The 18,328-nt window shown below is 38.1% G+C and overlaps 2 protein-coding genes across 2 annotated transcripts in view; one reads left to right on the top strand and one right to left on the bottom strand.

The window, feature by feature from the left end:
* unc13d (unc-13 homolog D (C. elegans)) overlaps window positions 1–5,861 on the top strand; it is a 16,925-nt gene extending 11,064 nt beyond the window's left edge. The window contains exons 26-34 of the mRNA XM_082151614.1: window positions 355–429; window positions 525–604; window positions 690–795; window positions 1,048–1,119; window positions 2,206–2,289; window positions 2,366–2,486; window positions 2,928–3,051; window positions 5,260–5,456; window positions 5,601–5,861. Coding sequence (XP_082007740.1) covers window positions 355–429; window positions 525–604; window positions 690–795; window positions 1,048–1,119; window positions 2,206–2,289; window positions 2,366–2,486; window positions 2,928–3,051; window positions 5,260–5,456; window positions 5,601–5,704 — 963 coding nt within the window. The 3' untranslated portion in view covers window positions 5,705–5,861. The remainder of the gene's footprint in view (window positions 1–354; window positions 430–524; window positions 605–689; window positions 796–1,047; window positions 1,120–2,205; window positions 2,290–2,365; window positions 2,487–2,927; window positions 3,052–5,259; window positions 5,457–5,600) is intronic.
* Window positions 5,844–18,328, bottom strand: unk (unk zinc finger). The gene is made up of 15 exons (XM_082151622.1): window positions 18,040–18,328; window positions 16,267–16,476; window positions 16,002–16,178; window positions 15,084–15,214; window positions 14,826–14,961; window positions 13,833–13,950; window positions 12,357–12,441; window positions 11,980–12,200; window positions 11,246–11,311; window positions 10,983–11,151; window positions 10,080–10,178; window positions 9,772–9,957; window positions 8,841–9,025; window positions 8,017–8,277; window positions 5,844–7,399 (listed from the first exon to the last, which is right to left on the bottom strand). Exons 1-15 carry the CDS (start codon window positions 18,189–18,191, stop codon window positions 7,262–7,264), a joined length of 2,334 nt encoding a protein of 777 aa, XP_082007748.1. The 5' UTR covers window positions 18,192–18,328; the 3' UTR covers window positions 5,844–7,261.

Here is an 18,328-nt window from a genome sequence, read left to right as displayed (position 1 = left end):
AAAGGTTCTCATAGCTTGCAGACATTTTTCACAACATGGCTATTGTTGAACAGAGCAACAAGTAGAGTTATAAACGTTCCATGAACGATAAATGGTCTTTTTGAGAACATTATTAAAGACCAGATAACTTTGAACACATGTATTATCAATGTTACTGGAAGAATGTTTGTTCATAACTTTGAGTGCACCTTGCCACAACGTTAGCTAGAACATTCCCTGTTAGATGGGAATAAGTCACTTTCCTCAGAGTAAGATTAACATGCCAGTTTTTCTATAAGAATAAGAGAGTGCTCAGTGATGCTTTCACAAAACAACCAGAACACATTTTATCATGTTTGTTGTCACTCTTTTTAGTTAAAGACAGACATTGAGACACATGTTCGCAACATGGCTTCGCGTCAAAGGCTTCCCTCCAGAGATACAGAGGAAGTAAGGCATTTGTTTTTGAGTTTTATCAGATAGAGGTTTAAAATGACTTTTTTCTAATCCACTGCAATACTGAGTATTTAAATCTCTATTTTCAGGCTGTGGTTCCTTTAATGAAATATCTGGAAAAAGAGTTGAAGTATATGAATGAGAATTTGGTTCAGGAGAATTTTAACAGGTATCTTAACTTTTTTTTGTTTTCTTCAGCGTGACTATATCTGTATATTTTAGCCTTCTTGATATGTTTTAATTGTCTCTTTCAGTCTCCTTATGCCATTGTGGATGAACTCAGTTAAGATTCTGCATCAGATGTCTCAGCTAGAGGACAGTCACCTGGTTTACTTTCAGAGATTACTGTACACACTGCAGGTTAGTTCAGCCTTTCAGTCTATCCCTAAATATTACACTCTAGCATGTCACTCGTTTTGCTACGTTTGGTTTGGTTTGTTTCTAAACTGTCAGAATTACAGTTTTCTACCCAGAACCACATATTAATACATTCAAAATACTCAGAATGCCTTAGTAACCTCTTAGCACGGTGGAAAGTTTTGCATAGATAAATCACTTCTCCTATTTTCTTCAGAAATCCAAAAATCTAGTTTTATGTGTTTGTTTTGTCAGTGTTTAGAACAGTGTTTTTATGCTGAAGGGAATGGACTACCTAATGAAACACTACATACTGAGGAATATAAGGTCAGTGTTGTTGTTTTATGCTCTTGTTTTCAAATATGTATACTTCTGGTCAAAAGTGGTTTTAATACTTTCATTTTCAGCAAAAATGCATTACTTTGATCAAAAGTAACAGTAAAGACATTTATGATTTTACAAAAGATTTCTATTTCAAATAAATGCTGTTTGTTTGAACTTTCTATTCATCAAAGAATGATAATTTTTCATTAAAATATTATGCAGAACAACTGTTTTTTAACATTGGTAATAAAACAAGCTCCAAATCAGTATATTAGAACGATTTCTGAAGGATCATGAGACATTGAAGACTGGAGAAATGATGCTGAATATTCAGATTTGCCATAATAGGAATTAATTTAAAAAATGTAATATATTCAAATAGAAAACACTTATTTCACAATATGACTGATTTGACTATTTTTGATCAAATAAATGCAGCCATGGTGAGCACAAGAGACTTCTTTAAAAAAAAGAAAAAGATCTTGCCGCTAGAGTTCTTACTAGATCAAGAAAATATGATCATATAACACTGATTTTATCATCACTGCATTGGTTACCTATAAAGTTCCGTATTAATTACAAGGTATTGCTACTTGATACTGTTCGTTGCTCAGACTCGCTCTCCCAGTTTAAAACTAGATCGCATCTCTTAAGCCAGGCATCTCTTCAGCCAGGCATTCATATAATATTTTTAATCTTACAGTTCAAACTACAATCCGGCCTCTAGTTCATAAATGCCAGAGGAGAACTGGCCCCTGACTGAGCCTGGGTTCTCCCAAGGTTTTTTTTCTCCATTAGGTCACCTGATGGAGTTTTAGGACACCATTAGGTCACTTGATGGAGTTTTTCGGTTCCTTGCCACTGTTGCCTTTGGCTTGCTCAGTTGTGGATATTTTGGGGATATTGAATTTAATTTTATCAATCAATAAATTCCACTAGAAACAAACCTTGTTGTATTATTTTAATTTAATACTGTGAAGCTGCTTTGATACAATCTGTATTGTGAAAAGCGCTATACAAATATACTTGACTTGACTTACCAACACCAAGCTTTTGAACGATTGTGTATCCATGATTATTTTTCCTCAGACGTTGCGGGTAAACCTGACGCAAAACTCTTTAAGCTCTAATCAGCTGATAGAGAAGTTCTTCGAGAGGAATGTGTGGGAACAGGTGAGATCAGAGTATGAAATTACCCATAAGATCCAGCAATGTGTTCCTGACATGGATTTGTTTACATTTCTTACAGAAAGTGTTTAATGGAGAGAAATACGGAGCCGTCACTCTCATCACCTCGTACAAACGCTCGGAGGAGAAACTGCATGTAGAGGTTCTCAACGCTGTCAATCTAATTCCTCTCGACTCAAATGGTGAGAAGACAAACGCTCTCCTTTTATATTATGCTTGCTAATCTAAAAGAATGTGGAAATCTGATGAATCATGAGCCAGTAGGTCTTCGGTGGAACACAAAGGAAGATATTTTGAAGAATGTCTGTAACCAAACAGCTGATGGGCCCCATTGACTACCATAGATACTATGGTTTGGTTACCCACATTCTTAAAAATATAATTTGTGTTCAGCAGAAGAAATAAATTCGTACAGTTTTGGAACAACTTGAGGGTGAATAAATGATGACAGAATTTTCATTTTTGGGTGAACTATCCCTTTAAAAATATCTTAATGTCATTGCATTAGATACATTTCAGAAGTGGCATCGGCACATAAATGATGCTGCAGCTTTTCTCAGAACGAATTTTGTGCCTCTGATCCCTGTTGATCCTTTAAAACTGGATTGTTTTGTTCATTACAGGTTCCAGTGACCCTTTTGTTCAGCTGTCTCTAGAACCAAGACACGTGTTCTCTGAAGTAGAGTCACGATCCACCAAAATCAAGAACTGTGATCTCAACCCATTGTTTGAAGAGTCCTTTGAATTGTATGTAAACGAAGCACTCACTCTCATGGCAACAAACACCCTTACGGATTCAGTTCACTTTTAGAATCTGAAGTCATACAAAACTACCTCTTTTCTCATTGGCTGGGTATTAAGATAAACAGATGTAGAGGATTAAAATTAATTTGAAAAACATTATAATGTTTTGTAGTCTATAATAATAGACAGCCAATGTTACTCATTGAGAGGTTAATTTGTGATGGAATAATCATAAACATTTTATTGGAGCTGTACACGCATTATGCAACGAGGGAGATGCTGATAACTATGCCACACACACACTTTTAAGCTCTCTTTTAGTAAAAGCCCCAAATTGAGGGTGTTTACTAGCCTGGGAAAACCCAGACAACTTCCGGCAAATTTAGATTTGCTCTGCAAGTAGTCTGGCAAAGAGCTCATTCAAGCCCATTTCTAATCCGTCGAAATCGCGGCACCAATCAGAAACGTTGAGGCGGGCTTTACACGATGACGATCGCTCTGATTGGTTTTAGGTCTATCCAATTGCGCCCAGAGGCATTTGAGCGACGTCCGTTGGTGACGCCCCTTTGGAAATGAGTTATTAATGAAGCTTTGCCAGACCATAACTCAGTTACTACTGAGAATGGTCTGGTTTTAACCAGGCTAGGTGTTTACAAAAGAATGTACTAAAAACAGAAAAGTTTTTCCTTTGCGCTTTTTTTTTTATGATCCCCGTTCACACGGATTCATGAAAACAAAAACAAAAAAAATGCTGTACTACATATGCCAGGCCAGTAATTAGCGATGTTACTTTGTAAAGCACGCCTAGACTGAACACATCATAAGCATGCGCATGACGTCACCGTTTACACAAATTCTCATTTTTGTAGTTTAGACGGAGACAATAACGGTATCATTTCCAAACATTTGCAGTTTGAACCGTTTTCTGGCCCCCAAAACATCGTAGTTGTATAAATGAAACTAGTGATGCTCCGATCAGCATTTTTGGGGCCGATCACCGATTACCGATCACCAAAATCATGATCTGCCGATTGCCGATCACTGCCGATCACAGAATGGAAATATGCTAGAGTCAAGAAAATCTTGAAGAACCACCAATATTTATTTAATTGTAGTAGTTAGAAAACAAGATAACATAAGGCTACTGTAGGCCACCTTTTCCAAATAAGGCACAGTATAATTTTTCAAAACAAAGAGGGGTCAGGCAGACTACAATGGATGTAGTTGAGGAACTAACTAGGCCTACATCAGATCCAAAAAATAAAATAATGACAATGACATTTGAGGTTATTAAAACAGTAAGTCCCGCCCCTCGACTGCCAAAAATAAAAGTGTTCGAGCGAGCAAAATCAGCAGGCGAGAGGAGATCAAGCGCGAGAGTGTGGGGAATGATCATGCGCGCGCGCGAAGGCAGATGTCATGCGCCCGCGCAGGGTTTGAATGAGCTCGCGAGTTCCCGTTTCCTCGCGCGTAGATCTGTTATCCTCTCGCGAATGTCATTTACCGCGCGCGCCAGCATCAGTTGTGCGCTCGTTTATAATTGCCATTGAATTGCCGTCATAGGAGAACTCATTTTGCCACTGTTAAGCAAGCTCTGCTCTGCTGTTGTGTTGCCGCGCATGCGGAAAAGTTGCGCGAGTTATTTACGTCACGTGACGTGATCGGCGCTTTTGGGGGTTGCCGATCAAGCTATTTTTTGCCAATATCGGCCGATCATGATCGGCGGCCGATCAATCGGAGCATCACTAAATGAAACGCATAAAGAGTTTACCGATTTTAGTTGAAAATGGCCCCTTAGGCTCTTCATAAAAGCCTTTCAGTAACCTGTATCACCCGTGTTCACTCATTAGCCCAAACTACATCATTTAGCTTAGTTTGTTGGACATCCTAACAACATTAGTAGAGGGTGACAAAGAGAAAGAACAAATACAAACTGCTAAATTGAATAGAGATGTGGGTGTCTTTAGAGCAGGGGTTCTTGACTCTGGCAGTCCACTTTACTGCAGAGCTTTTCTCTAACCCTGAACAAGCTAGTCAAGGTCTTCAGCATTACTATAGTTACAGGCATGTGAGTTAGATCACGGTTGAAGCTAAATTCTGCAGGAAAGTGGACCTCAAGGGCCAGAGTTGAGAACCCCTGCTTTAGAGGATCTAAATATGATTGCTATTGCCGTTTTATGGTTGTAATGTGGTTTCTGTCTTCTGGGGAAGTGCCGTTACATTAGAGAAGTGCCAGTCTCCAGGAGCATGTCTGCTGGTGACAGTGCTGGACCATGACACTTTGAGGAGCGATGACTTCGAAGGAGAGGCGTTTCTGTCTCTTAAGGCAGTGCCAGGAGTCGGAGGCGGACCCCACAATCCAGAGCCCGCACAGATACGCCTACCTTTGATGCACCCCAAACCCAACAGTACGTCACCTATATTGCACCTTGTTTAAAATAAAATTAGATTGGAATGACATAGTACACAAAATGTACTTTTTTCCCCCTTTAAGCATGTTATATGTATCATGTAGCGATTCAATATGCTCTTGTGCCATCTCTGTTTTGCAGGTGAAAATACTTTGAGGTTACTTGAAGCCAGGAAGGGTGATAAAGAAGCTCAGGCCTTCGTTAAGTTACGCAGGCAGAGAGAAAAGAAGTCTCAGGAAGCCTGAGAGGACATGAACATGAATCAAGACAAACATATTATTATTTTTCACTTTTCCGTCTATTGTTATATAAAAAACATTATTTAATGCCCAACTTTTTTAATGAATGTAATGTGTAATTATGATATTATTAAAAAAATAAACATTTTCATCCAAAAATATACATTTATTGTCTTTTACAAAATCAGACAGACACTGTATATGGAGAAAACTTGAGCATGTGATTTCTGAATTCACAGTGAAGTTCTGTTTCAAAGGAAGTCATCTGTTGAGCATCCCATATAACTGTGCCTTCAAACTGAATTCAACTAAAATCATCCAAATAGATCGAAAGTCAAGCCCTCTTTTGACAGCCGTAGCTTATGACTGCTCTTATGTTTGGTAATCAGTGCACATGATTTATATTCTCCAGGTGTTCACATAAAACGCCTTTACATGAACAGAAAGCTGCAGTTGGGAACGTGCTGTTGGTTTAGTAAACTTATTAATTCAATCAATGCATTAAATAAAATATGCACATTCTAGGAATTACATAAAAAGTGTTCGCCGCCTTGCTTTTTGCCCTCCAGTTTACCATGACAAAAAAAAAAACCTGAGAATGAAAAGCTGCAAAACCTTATTTTTTTCTTCTTTTTTTTTTTTTTTTTTTCTTTTGCTGTGTAGCAGTTCCCTGGAATTTCTCCTTTAAAAAATCCTACAAAAGTAATAGTAAATTTCCTATATAACTACCTACTATGCTAATCCGTATTAATTACGAAATCTTCCCGTCTGGTAAAAGTCGTTTAAGCTGCACTGAAGATACACAAACTGCATTTCTTCTGTAAACATTAAACATTTCAGAATGTTTTGGAAGGACATTCCACATTTCGACTTAAAGATGTTAAAAAATAAAATAAAATAAAATAAAAGGATTGTCTTACTATATGTTATGTGTTGTATGTGTTATGCTTCTACATAAAGCATATAGGGAATATCAGAATTTGGTATGATAATCACTTAAATGGTTCCTTAATCTTTCTTAATGAGTTTCATGTAAGCACTAACTCAATTATTAGTGCATCACAAAACCAATACAAGGTCTGAATACTAATACAGGTTATGGTCTCATTTAAAATACATGGGAAATTATGATAACAATAAGACATAGGCATATTATTATATATGTGATGTTTTGTCCCCACAATAAACATGAAAATATCACAAACTGATCATGTATGTCATAATTTTTTTTCTTTTTGAGGAAGAAAATGGTCCCACTGAGGTTTAGGACTGATTGCATGCTAGTGTAAAGGATATGGCATGGCATGTCTTCTTGATATGGTCAATATGCATCTAACAAGATCATATTTCGCAATAAAGTCTCAGCTTTTAGCCAAGATAAGGCTGAGGTGGTTTCATTTCTTTTAGATTTGGGCTTTGTAGGATACATTTAGCCCCAGCTTTAAACCGAGAACTTCGGCAATATCCAAATGAGATCCTGTGAGGGGTTCGGGGTTTATGTTTAGTGTCTGGATTATAGCATTAGAATTATGTCAGAGTTTATGACCGTGGGATGTTCATGCTCTACTGGTGTTCGGTACACAGCGGGCATTCTGTCGAGGATGCACATCGTTCGCAGTGAAGGCCATGTTGGCATGGTAACGTCACTGATCCCATCTCATCGCAAGATAGACAATACAATCTCTGCTTCCTAAACACAGCCTGAAAGGAGGAATGAGGCACAGAGAGAAGACAGATTCAAATACAGTCCAACATGCCTTATGATTAATAGAATTGAGCTCTACTTGTCAGATTATTAGGTGAACCTTGAAGAAATCTCCAGGTCACATATTACCAGAATCATAACAGGAAAAAAAAGATGAAATTACATTTTCACATTATTTTTATGGCAATGAAACATGTCCCCCCTTTTATTATCACAAAAATATTGTATTTAAAATGTAAAGCACAATTGCAGGTTAACTTGATGGTTGTTCAGAAATAAGAAAATAGCCCTAAAATTAAAACTGACTACAAAAAAACTAGCAAACTAGCTTGAATAATATAATATAGGTTTAACACTTTGTTAAACACTTTACAATAAGGTTTAATTTGTTAACTAACAATGAACAATACTTCTACAGCATTTATTAAAGTTAATGTTAATCTCAGCATCTTTAAGATCAAAAGTTGTGCGTCAGCAATAGTTAACTGCACTGTGAAGTAACATGAACATTAAGATTTTTTATGAACTAATATTAACAATGGTTAATAAATGCTGTAAAGATATATTTCTCACTGTTAGTTTCTGCGTGACAGCTGTCAGGTGTGTGAATGACCTGTTCTACGGTGCGTAAGCAGGAGCAGATCTGTGCCTGCAGGCTGCAGATGGAGCTGAGTGGAAGTCTGTGCAGTAACTGGAGCTGGTGAAACTGTAGATGTGGGTTTTCTGCGTGCCGTAAGCTCTCTAGCGCCTCCTCCAGGAGAGCTGCTTGCTGCTGCGCCTCCACTTCAGCCTGCCTCGCTCGCTCCGCCTCCCTACCCAGCTGCCCCACCACTTGACGGGCATCCTCCGCGTCTGCTTTCAAGACGGCCAATGACTGTGCCAGTTAACAGAAAAGCTTGTTCAGAAATCGTGTCATCACAGTCATGAGTGCCTTTACATAATACAGCCCAGCATGTATTTGTATTCTGAAACGTGGCATATCATGAAGAACAACAGACTATGCAAACAGGATAGTAAATCATCACTTCCATGTGGAAGTCTTAAAGCTACAGTACCAACATCATCCTGATTATTTTTTTGAGTCAGAAAAAGGGTGGAAAATGAGGTCAAGGGGAAAAAATTAAACTCTATAAAAGTGTGAAATATGGTCCTTAAAATACAGTCTCCCATTCCTTTAAGACACACACACAAATGTTGTATTTTCATGTTTTATGGGGACTTTCCATAGACATAATGGTTTTTATACTGTACATATTATATCCCTTTACATCACAGAAAACATTCTGCATTTTCAAAAAAACATCACTTATAAGCTGTTTTCCTCATGGGGACCAAAAAATGTCCCCACAAGGACAAGGATTTCGGATACCAAAATGTCCCCAAAATGTAGGGTTTACCAGGCCACACACAGACACACACACACAGATGGAGTCTGACCTGAGCCATCTGTCTCCAGCTGTGGTCCCAGTGTTTCAGCACCCTGTGTGCATCCTCCACTTCCTGTTTGAGACGTGACGCCTCGGCATACATGCTCCCCGTGGAAAGCAGGGCAGGGGGGGTGCCTGGCGAGCTTTGGCCTGTCGGAAAATGTTCCCAAATACTGCTGTTCATGCCATTTAAACCTACAAAAACAGAACAAAATCATGTTAGACTGGATCCACTGCATTGTCTATCCAGTTCATTACAACAAAACAAAACTGCTTTGTTTTAAAAAAACAACTGATAATTCAATCTAATGCTCCATGTGACCGTTATATACGCTGTAAACAAAAATACTGACCTAGTTATTTCACAAGAGGTCTAAACTCGTTATCAAGCACGAGCCTTGCAAAAAAGCAGACACTGCTTAATAAGAGTTTAAGATGAATAAGACAGTTTAAAGGGATAGTTTAAAATTAGCCCATGATTTACTCACCTTGAAGCCATCCTTGGTGTATATGACATTATTCTTTCAGACGAATACAATCAGAGATATATAAAAAAAAAATGCCCTGGCTCTTCCAAGGGAGTGAATGGGCACCATTTTTTTGAAGTCCATACAAGTGCATCTATCCTTCATAAAAGTGTCCCAAACGGCTCCGAGGGGTTAATAAAGGCCTTCTGAAGCGAAGCCATGCGTTTGTATAAGAAAAAGATCCATATTTAAAACTTTATCGACTAATATAACTAGCTTCCGGCAGACAGAAATGGTGCCCATTCACTCCCTTGGAAGAGCCAGGACATTTTTTAATATAACTCCGACTGTATTTCTCTGAAAGAAGAATGTCATATACACCTAGGATGGCTTCAGTGTGAGGGTCCATTTTTGGGTGAACTATCCCTTTAACACATCATTAACCCAGTCAGCTGCCATAAAAATAACACAAACCTAAAGAACCATGGGAGGTCCCCAAAAAGCTGCTCTCTGATTGGCTGGCCTGTTGCAGCTGCGTTGAGAGGAATGGCGAATGGTGAGCTCTGATTGGTGGAGAAGGTGAGGGTGATCTGAAAGACGATGGGCTACTTAGCGAGCCAGGGATGTTGACAGGTGCTGAACTCTGTAACTGACTGCCTCCTGTGGAAAAAGAATAACAAAAACAGAATTGAAGATGGATGTCAAAGCTGAATTTCTGAGGTTATGACATCACAGTTTACAGCAGCAACGCTATCCTATCATCTTTTTTTGATAAGACCAACCTAACATGAGGCCCATGCTGGGTAGAGCCGAATTTTCCAGACTTTTCTCAAGAGCTGAGACTCCAAAGTCATTCAGGTCCAGATCATCCAGGGCAGATTCTAGTGAAGAGGAGAAATATATGTTGTTTTAAACATACAGAACATTCATAATTCATTCTACTCAATAGTAAAGCTCAAGGTATATTTAAATGTATTTGTATGTATTGTGTGTCACAATGAGTGAGAAAGTTTGACATGGAGCAGCTAAATCTACAACTTCTGAGGAATCACCCATTTTTAACAAACGTCAAACAGAGCTGACAAAAAGAGAACGCGACAGAGCTCGTAATAAAACAAGAATCAACATTGGCTTGGCTTTTCGGAGATGGCGAGAACTAAGGGATTTGAAATGCTGTAAAGGTGAAGCAGAGATGGCGTCTTTAGTACTCAACAGGTGATTAATGTATTTTATTGAACAGATAAATTGTCATATGTAGCTCTCTAACAGAGTTCATTGTAAAACATTATCTAATGTGAAGGGTCATTTCATTATGCTTGTTGTAGCGCTGTATTGGAATTCATTTTCAAGGAAGGACCATGTCTATTATTGGGTAAAGCTACTGTAACATCTTCAGCTAGTCAGATTGAGATCCTTTCCATCTAAAATGGTTATATCTCTTAAGTCTAGTAGTGAATGTTTTATGAGCAGTAGGATAATCTCTCTCTCTCTCTTTTTTAGTCATGAGAAAGAACTGTATTCATCAGCACAGTCATGCAGAGCTGAAGTATAATACATTTTCTCCTGCAAAATGCATGGTTTCATTTTTTTTAAATGCTAAAAAGGCCAAAAGTTACATAGTGTACCATATATATTTAGTAACAATTTAATTTTAGGGTGTACTATCTCCCTGACTAATCACTCACCCACTACAGACTCCACTGTGTCACTTGTAGGGTAGAAAGGAAGAGCGTTGGCGTTCATGCCTGAAGAGAGGCCGGGGGGTGCAGGGCTGGGTGGGGTGGCTGCCAGGCTGGAGGGTACGCTGGAGGACATACTGAGAGGACTGCCGACAGGCAGAAACACCAACAAATCCTGAAAACACACAACATGGAACAATACAAAAGGTGCTTGGCCTATTTGCAGTTTTCATTTATGTTTGTCTGTTTTGAATCAATGTGACTAATACCTGTTTGCTATGCATGGAGGAAATATCTCTGCTGCGATGTTCCATTGAAAAACTTCTATATTTGGCCTGTATGAAAGATATGAAAATTGTTATAATAGAACAAAAAAAAAACTTGTTTTTCCATTTATGGAGATTTCTGGCGAATATTTCAACTTGTATGTGAAGCATTAATCCTTGGAATTCACTCAAATGTCATCAACTTTACAAAGAGCTTTACTACTGTTCAATAGTTTGGGGTCTGTACTTTTGATAATAATAAGAAATATTTCTTGACCAGCAAATCAGCATATTAGAATGATTTCTGAAGGATCATGTGACACTGAAGACTGGAGTAATGATGCTGAAATTTCAGCTTTTCCATCACAGGAATAAATTATAATTTCAAATATATTAAAATAGAAAACATTCATCTTAAATTGTAATAATATTTACTGTATTTTTGATTTAAAAAAATGCAGCCTTGGTGAGTTGTTTCAAAAACATTATCTTACTAACCTCAATTCTTCGAACAGTAGTGCATTTCTAGCCATTTAAATATTATAGAGCAGAGCAAAAATTTGACTTTGTAAACTTTGGGATGACTCATTTTTATGACTTTTCCTGGCCTGGAAATCATCATTTTTAAATTCTTAAGTTTTCCATGACAGAGAAAACCTTGTGATTGAGCCAAGAATACCAATGCCTTCAAACTGAGGCCTTCAAATATAAGAATTAAGAAAGTGTTATTGCTTTACCTGGTCTTCCCTCTCAAACCCAGGGGCTTTCCCATAACCCCCATCTCCCCCTAGACAGGCATCAAGACTGGAGGACTCTTCAAACAGAACCCTTCCCAGCAGCCCTTCCTCTGTGGTGGCACTCAGGCCACTCTGGCAGAAGTCTTCAAAGGTATTGGGGCAGGAAGTTGCAAGAGGTGAACTGCATTGTGCGGCCAGCTGCTCATCACTGACACTTACTTCTGAGAAGCAAAACGGAAACGACACAATCATGATATACACCAAAATTAAATACTTCACAGCATCATTCACATTTACAACAGATATAAAACATCCAATACAAAGTACATTATAGAGTAAATAGTGTCATCACATAACTTTCCAAAATGTAACCTTACTTTCTAAATGAGCAAAAGCGCAGAACGGCCCTCTGGGACAGTTGCCACACTGCTGAATGTCATTGCATTTGGTGGATTTGTAGATCTGTGGAGGAAAACATTAATTAGATAATGATAAATGATAGCGGTGCTTGCTTATTTAAAAGCACCAAAAAAAATTTGGGGTGTTGCTATGCGGTTGCTAGGGTGTTCTGGGTGGTTTGGTTTCTCCTCTACAATAGTTTATAATCATGGTTCTCAACAAGGGGGCCTCAGAAAGCACACAAATAGGCATCAAGATAACTTAAAATGATTTAAAATAAGATAAAACAAGCATTAAAATAAGTTAAAACGACTAAAAATCAAGATTTTTCATATTTAACTTGCCCCCTTAAAGGGATACTCCACTTTTTTTGGAAATAGGCTCATTTTACAACTCCCCCACAGTTAAACAGTTGAGTTTTACCGTTTTCGAATCCATTCAGCCGAACTCCGGGTCTGGCGGTACCACTTTTAGCATAGCTTAGCATAGATCATTGAATCGGACAGGACCATTAGCATCCCTCTCAAAAAAATGACCGAAGAGTTTCTATATTTTTCCTATTTAAAACTTGACTCTTCTGTAGTTACATCGTGTACTAAGACCGACGGAAAAAGAAAAGTTGCGATTTTCTAGGCTGATATGGCTGATGTGATAATGATCATTACGCCTGCTGCACCCACGGCAGCAAAGTTTCTTGATTTATTACGCAGGAATGAGAGTATAGTTCCTAGCCATATCAGCCTAGAAAATCGCAACTTTTCATTTTCCGTCGGTCTTAGTACACGATGTAACTACAGAAGAGTCAAGTTTTAAATAGGAAAAATATAGAAACTCTTCGGTCATTTTTTTGAGAGGGATGCTAATGGTCCTGTCCGATTCAATGATCTATGCTAAGCTATGCTAAAAGTGGTACCGCCAGACCCAGAGTTCGGCTGAATGGATTCGAAAACGGTAAAACTCAACTGTTTAACTCTGGGGGAGTTGTAAAATGAGCCTATTTCCAAAAAAAGTGGAGTATCCCTTTAACAACGGTTTAAAACGCCATAGGCACTTTTATACAGAATATTCATTTTGTACATGCCAAGCTCTAAAATATTTAATTGGGTAGAAATTAAATAAAAATCCTGTAAATCAGTTTCATATTAATTATAACAGAGCCCCACACATGACATGTCGACAAAAATGTATATCATGGCCACAAATTTGTTCTCTCATTTATTTTAGTAAGTCGTGGCCATGATTTACAAATGTATTCCCTCATTTTAGTGCCAGTCGTAAGCCATAGGGCCAAACAAAATAGCAACCTTAATGAGCATCACAAGCTTAGCATAATCAAATAGGCACAGTTTTATTAGATCAGGTTCATAAGTGCGCAAGAACATAAATGTCCTTGTTCATGCAGTAAATGTTGATGTTAAACAGAGTCCAGCTCCATTAGATTGAGTGTGAAATACCTCCGGGTGGAACTGCTGTTCTGTCCGCGTGTGGCAGTACTGGCAGCTTTCTCCGCTCTCACACTTACTGGGGTCTCCCCACTCGTCACTGTGCTTCACTGAGGGACACGGCAGGGCTCTTCAAGAACAAACAAACGTGATTAGCATGGAAGATGTCTGCCATAATCCTACAGAGCAGGAAATTAAGTTCATTAAAAGGGAAATGCACACATAGCGATCTGATTTGTCAATACTTTTTAAAGGAACAGTTCAGAATAATTTTAAAATAAAAACGATCAAACTAAAATATGCTTAAACAGTTTGTTACATGTCATGTAACAGTTAACTAACATTAACTGTTAGTTAACAGTAATAAACTAACATTTATTAATATTAGATATTATTAGACCCAATTAATTTCATGAATGAATTTAAATTAATCGGAAATTGAAAAATGCAAACCAATAAAATGTAGTAATTTATAATCAAAAATGGTGTCTAATATAAATTCAAAATTTAATCAAATTTAAAACAATTTAATTTTTTCTGTCAAACAAGGTGCTGTACAACATAACTTGTTTACTGTGTTAAATTAAATGGCACTTATTCTCATGAGAACATGCAGACTTTTTAGACACACATCATTGGAGAGAAGCGATATTAAACATCACTGTTTCGGCCCTCCTAAACTATTTCACCCGAAATCAAAACTGCTGTTTCTGCTGAATATTTTTGGTTATCAGAATTTCAGTGCATCACCACACTACATCATTCCAACCTTTATGATCACTTTTACATGAACAGAGAACCAAAGCTGTCAGGATCCATTTCTATTCTTTTTTAAAGCAAATGAGAGTTTTGGCAGAGGGGAAGAATATTAGGGAATAACAGCTTAAATCTAGGTCTTTTCTTCACTTGGAATATAAAATATAGCATTTTTGTCCCTTCTTCATCAGCCTGAACTGTTGTTGTATGGAAATTACTTCTATACAATGAAGTATTTGTTGTTCAGACCTGTATTTGTGCTTATGAGGGCTCCGTCTGCGGTCTTTGCTGTTGTGATAGTAGGGACATGCATAGCCCTGACGGCACAGCCGAGGAGGTTTTTTGCAAAGCTCAGTCTTGTAGTGGGAGAGCACAAAACTGTTGTCTGCATGAAGACAAATGGGCAAAGAACGACATGAAGAATGACACAAATGTAAAGTGACATTTTAGTTCATGTTCAAGTTGAGTGTGTGTATGTATGTATGTATGTATAGAGGCTGATTTTACCTTGCCAGCGTGGATCTTCACTCAGGGTCTTTTCTATGAGTGCAGTGCTGGCCACAACTCCTGACTGCCCTTCTCCAGATGTTCCCTCAACCAATCCAGTCGCAGCTTGGGCTTCTAACACCTGAACCTCTCTGAACAAGAAATTAAAAATATAAACGTCAGACCAAGAAAACATTTCCACAATGAACACTATCGTTCGAAAGTTTGAGGTCAGTACGAAAAAAACAAAAAACATATCTACTTTTATTCAACAAGAATGCATTAAATTGATCAAAAGTGACAGTAGAAAAAGTGACAGAAATCTTTTAACATTATTAATATCTTTACTATGTCAAATGAATGCTGTTCTTTTGAACTTTCTAATCAAACAAAGAATAAAAAAAAAAATCACAGTTTCCACAATACATATTAAGCAGCACAAATGTTTTCAACATAAAAATAAATGTTTCTTGAGCACCATATTAGAATGATTTCTGAAGGATCATGTGACACTGAAGACTGGAGTAATGATGCTGAAAATTTAGATTTGCCAAAGGAATAAATAACATAAAATAAAATAAAAATTATTAACATTATTTTAAAATTACTTTAGCTTTTAATAATATTTCACAATATTACTGTTTTTACTGTATTTTTGATCAAATAAACGCAGCCATGGTGAGCATAAGAGACTTTTCAAAAATATGAAAAAAAATCTTATCGATGCCAGAGTACATGGTTGTGAATCATAATAATAAATGTGGATGCAATACAATTAATGACTTCAATTAAAAATAACTCTTTTTTTGTGTGTGTGTGTGTGTGTGTGTGTCACAGAAGAGAACGAATATAGATTTTGGAACGATACGATGAATAAATGTTGACGATTTTCATATTCAGATGAACTATTGCTTTAAAAGTCAGCTCCCTGGTCCCTACCTGATGTCATAGACAGGGCTACGGAGGTCATGGGAGCCGTGAGCAAAGGCACAGTGAGGGCCGTTCTTACTGCAGTGGCCCTTCCCATCGGTCTCGTGGATACAGGAGCCAGTCTTATAGTACCGCAGGTGATACCGCCTCTCCGTGTCTCCGGCTGTTCGGTGCAAAAACGGACACCTGGAAATAAATAAGTAAATTAGGAGACAGATATCAACATAAATGCAGACGCTGTGGATTAAAAAACTGAGTCTCTGCTGGTTCTTACTCATCTCCATCGGGACAATTCCCCGCGCCCTCGTCGTATTTAACGCAGTACACATCAGGGCTGTAATTAAAAGTTCCATCCCGTCTGCGAATCGGCCTCCGCCGTCTCTGGTTCAGGAAGTGCCAGTGGAAGCAGGTGAAGGGCCGGTGCTGAGTGCACTTGTGCTGCACGAATAGGGGACACTGCTCCGTCCTAAACTCCTTCAGATACCTTAAACAGAGAAAGAGGGGAAAGATTAAGGAAGATAAAGCGCAAGGACGGATTAAAGGGGAGTAGCTACAACCTGAACTGACAAAACACTTCATGACAATGTACCTAGACATGAACAAGTTGGACTAACACTATTGCAAAAGATTTGGCCCGTTTCAGGCATCGCACGGTCATAGAAAATTTTGAATTTTGTAATTGTGATATATAGAGTTATGTACACACTACCCAGTCAAAAAACAAAGGATTTAGATAGGTAACTGCTTAAAGAGTCTATGACTGGATCATTATTGCAGTGATTATTGTGTTTCTAGCATGTTATATGTTCGGCAACAGTTCTTAACCTCTAATTGATGGAGTGTGTAGCTTTGTGAAAGAATGCTTGGGAGGGAGCATAAATGTTGTGATGTTATTTCCATCAAGAAGCGCATACATTTTTTGGTTAAGATCTTGACAATGCAAGAGTCGAGCACTCCAGCACATCCCAAAGACTTTCAATGAATTTAAGGTCTGGACTCAGAGGTGCCAATTCATGTGTGAGAATGATTCTTCATGTTCCTCCCAACCATTCTTTCACAATTTGAGCCTGATGATGAATCATGATGCGTCTTTCTACATGGTTGTTTAAGAAATTAAAAGCTACACACTCCGTCAATTAGGGTTAGACGAACTGTTGCCAAACATATAACATGCTAGAAACATTAGTGATCACTGCAATATTGATCAAATCATAGACTCTCAAGCATTTGCCTATTTAAATCCAAACAGTTACTTTTTTTTGACCGGGCAGTGTGTATATATGTAAGTGTGTGTGTCTAGTTAAGCTTAGCTGCAATATCTCCTCAATTTAAAAACCTTACCCAGTAATCACTCATGAACAACTGGAAAGTCCAATAAATTGTAAAATAGCATGGCAATGTCATATAAACCACTATAGTGAGTGATTTATGTAGTATATATCTGGTTATGCTTTAATGCCATCCATGTCAATGGTGGTTAAAGCCCTGATGTAAATTAATAAAATCTTAAAATGTCTTTGAAAAGTCATAGTGAATATAAATGTTTTGGTTGTGTTCAGCTATACAAAGCTTTACCAACTAAATGTTGCTCTTTGTTCAATTTTCATTGATAATTTTGCAGTAGTAAATGACTAGAAAGTGTATGACAAATTCAGGCAAATTCATTGGTCTGAAAATGTGGGAACCTACTTGTGTGATGCTTCATCATCAGTTAAATGAAGCAGAGATCAAAATATCGGATGTAAATTAAACCACAATTTCACTATCCATAACATATCAGACTAAGCATTGTATAGCTTGCCTTTATTGTGTTTACAAATCACCAGACCTCTTGCCAGGATGCTCAAGTGTATCCTTCAAAACATCAACCCAATACAATGCATACATGCATAATATCACACTGCTAGGCCTCCACAAAACACAACTCTTGATCCAGCTCATCCCCAGAGCCCACAAATACGCATCAGAGGCGTGTAAAATTAGTGATGCATGAAATATGTGATTTGCATGTGTAATCAGGTGGGTGTAAAGGTGTTTCATTACGTACGTGTAGTGCTGAGGTTTCTCGGGCTGTGCGTGCAGCACGTTAGCGGGGGACGTCGTGCCACCTGCCGAGGGTGAGGAGCAGGAGGAGGACGATGAAGGTCCCAGGTTGGCAGCGGCACCCGAAGAACCGGGCTGAGATGGTGTTTTCGACATGATTTATCGATTAATGGCCATCAAACAATTTAATATTGGGAGAGCTGCGAAGTCCGCATTCTTTTTCGATGTGCGCATGCGCCAGATCTGGCGAAGAGGAAATTCCGGGCCATTGTGATGACGTTTTAGTAGCGCGA

The sequence above is a fragment of the Leuciscus leuciscus genome (assembly GCF_965113295.1).
Source record: "Leuciscus leuciscus genome assembly, chromosome: 21".
NCBI lineage: Eukaryota > Metazoa > Chordata > Actinopteri > Cypriniformes > Leuciscidae > Leuciscus > Leuciscus leuciscus.
This window is presented reverse-complemented; position numbering and strand designations above follow the sequence as displayed.

Excerpts from the sequence above, each read along its gene's own strand:
- unk (XM_082151622.1), bottom strand. The coding sequence starts at position 18,191 with ATGTCGAAAACACCATCTCAGCCCGGTTCTTCGGGTGCCGCTGCCAAC. Across the intron at positions 16,477-18,039 it reads GAGAAACCTCAGCACTACAC|GTATCTGAAGGAGTTTAGGA; the intron begins GTACGTAATGAA and ends TCTCTGTTTAAG. Across the intron at positions 11,312-11,979 it reads GGTTTGAGAGGGAAGACCAG|GCCAAATATAGAAGTTTTTC; the intron begins GTAAAGCAATAA and ends TCTTTCATACAG.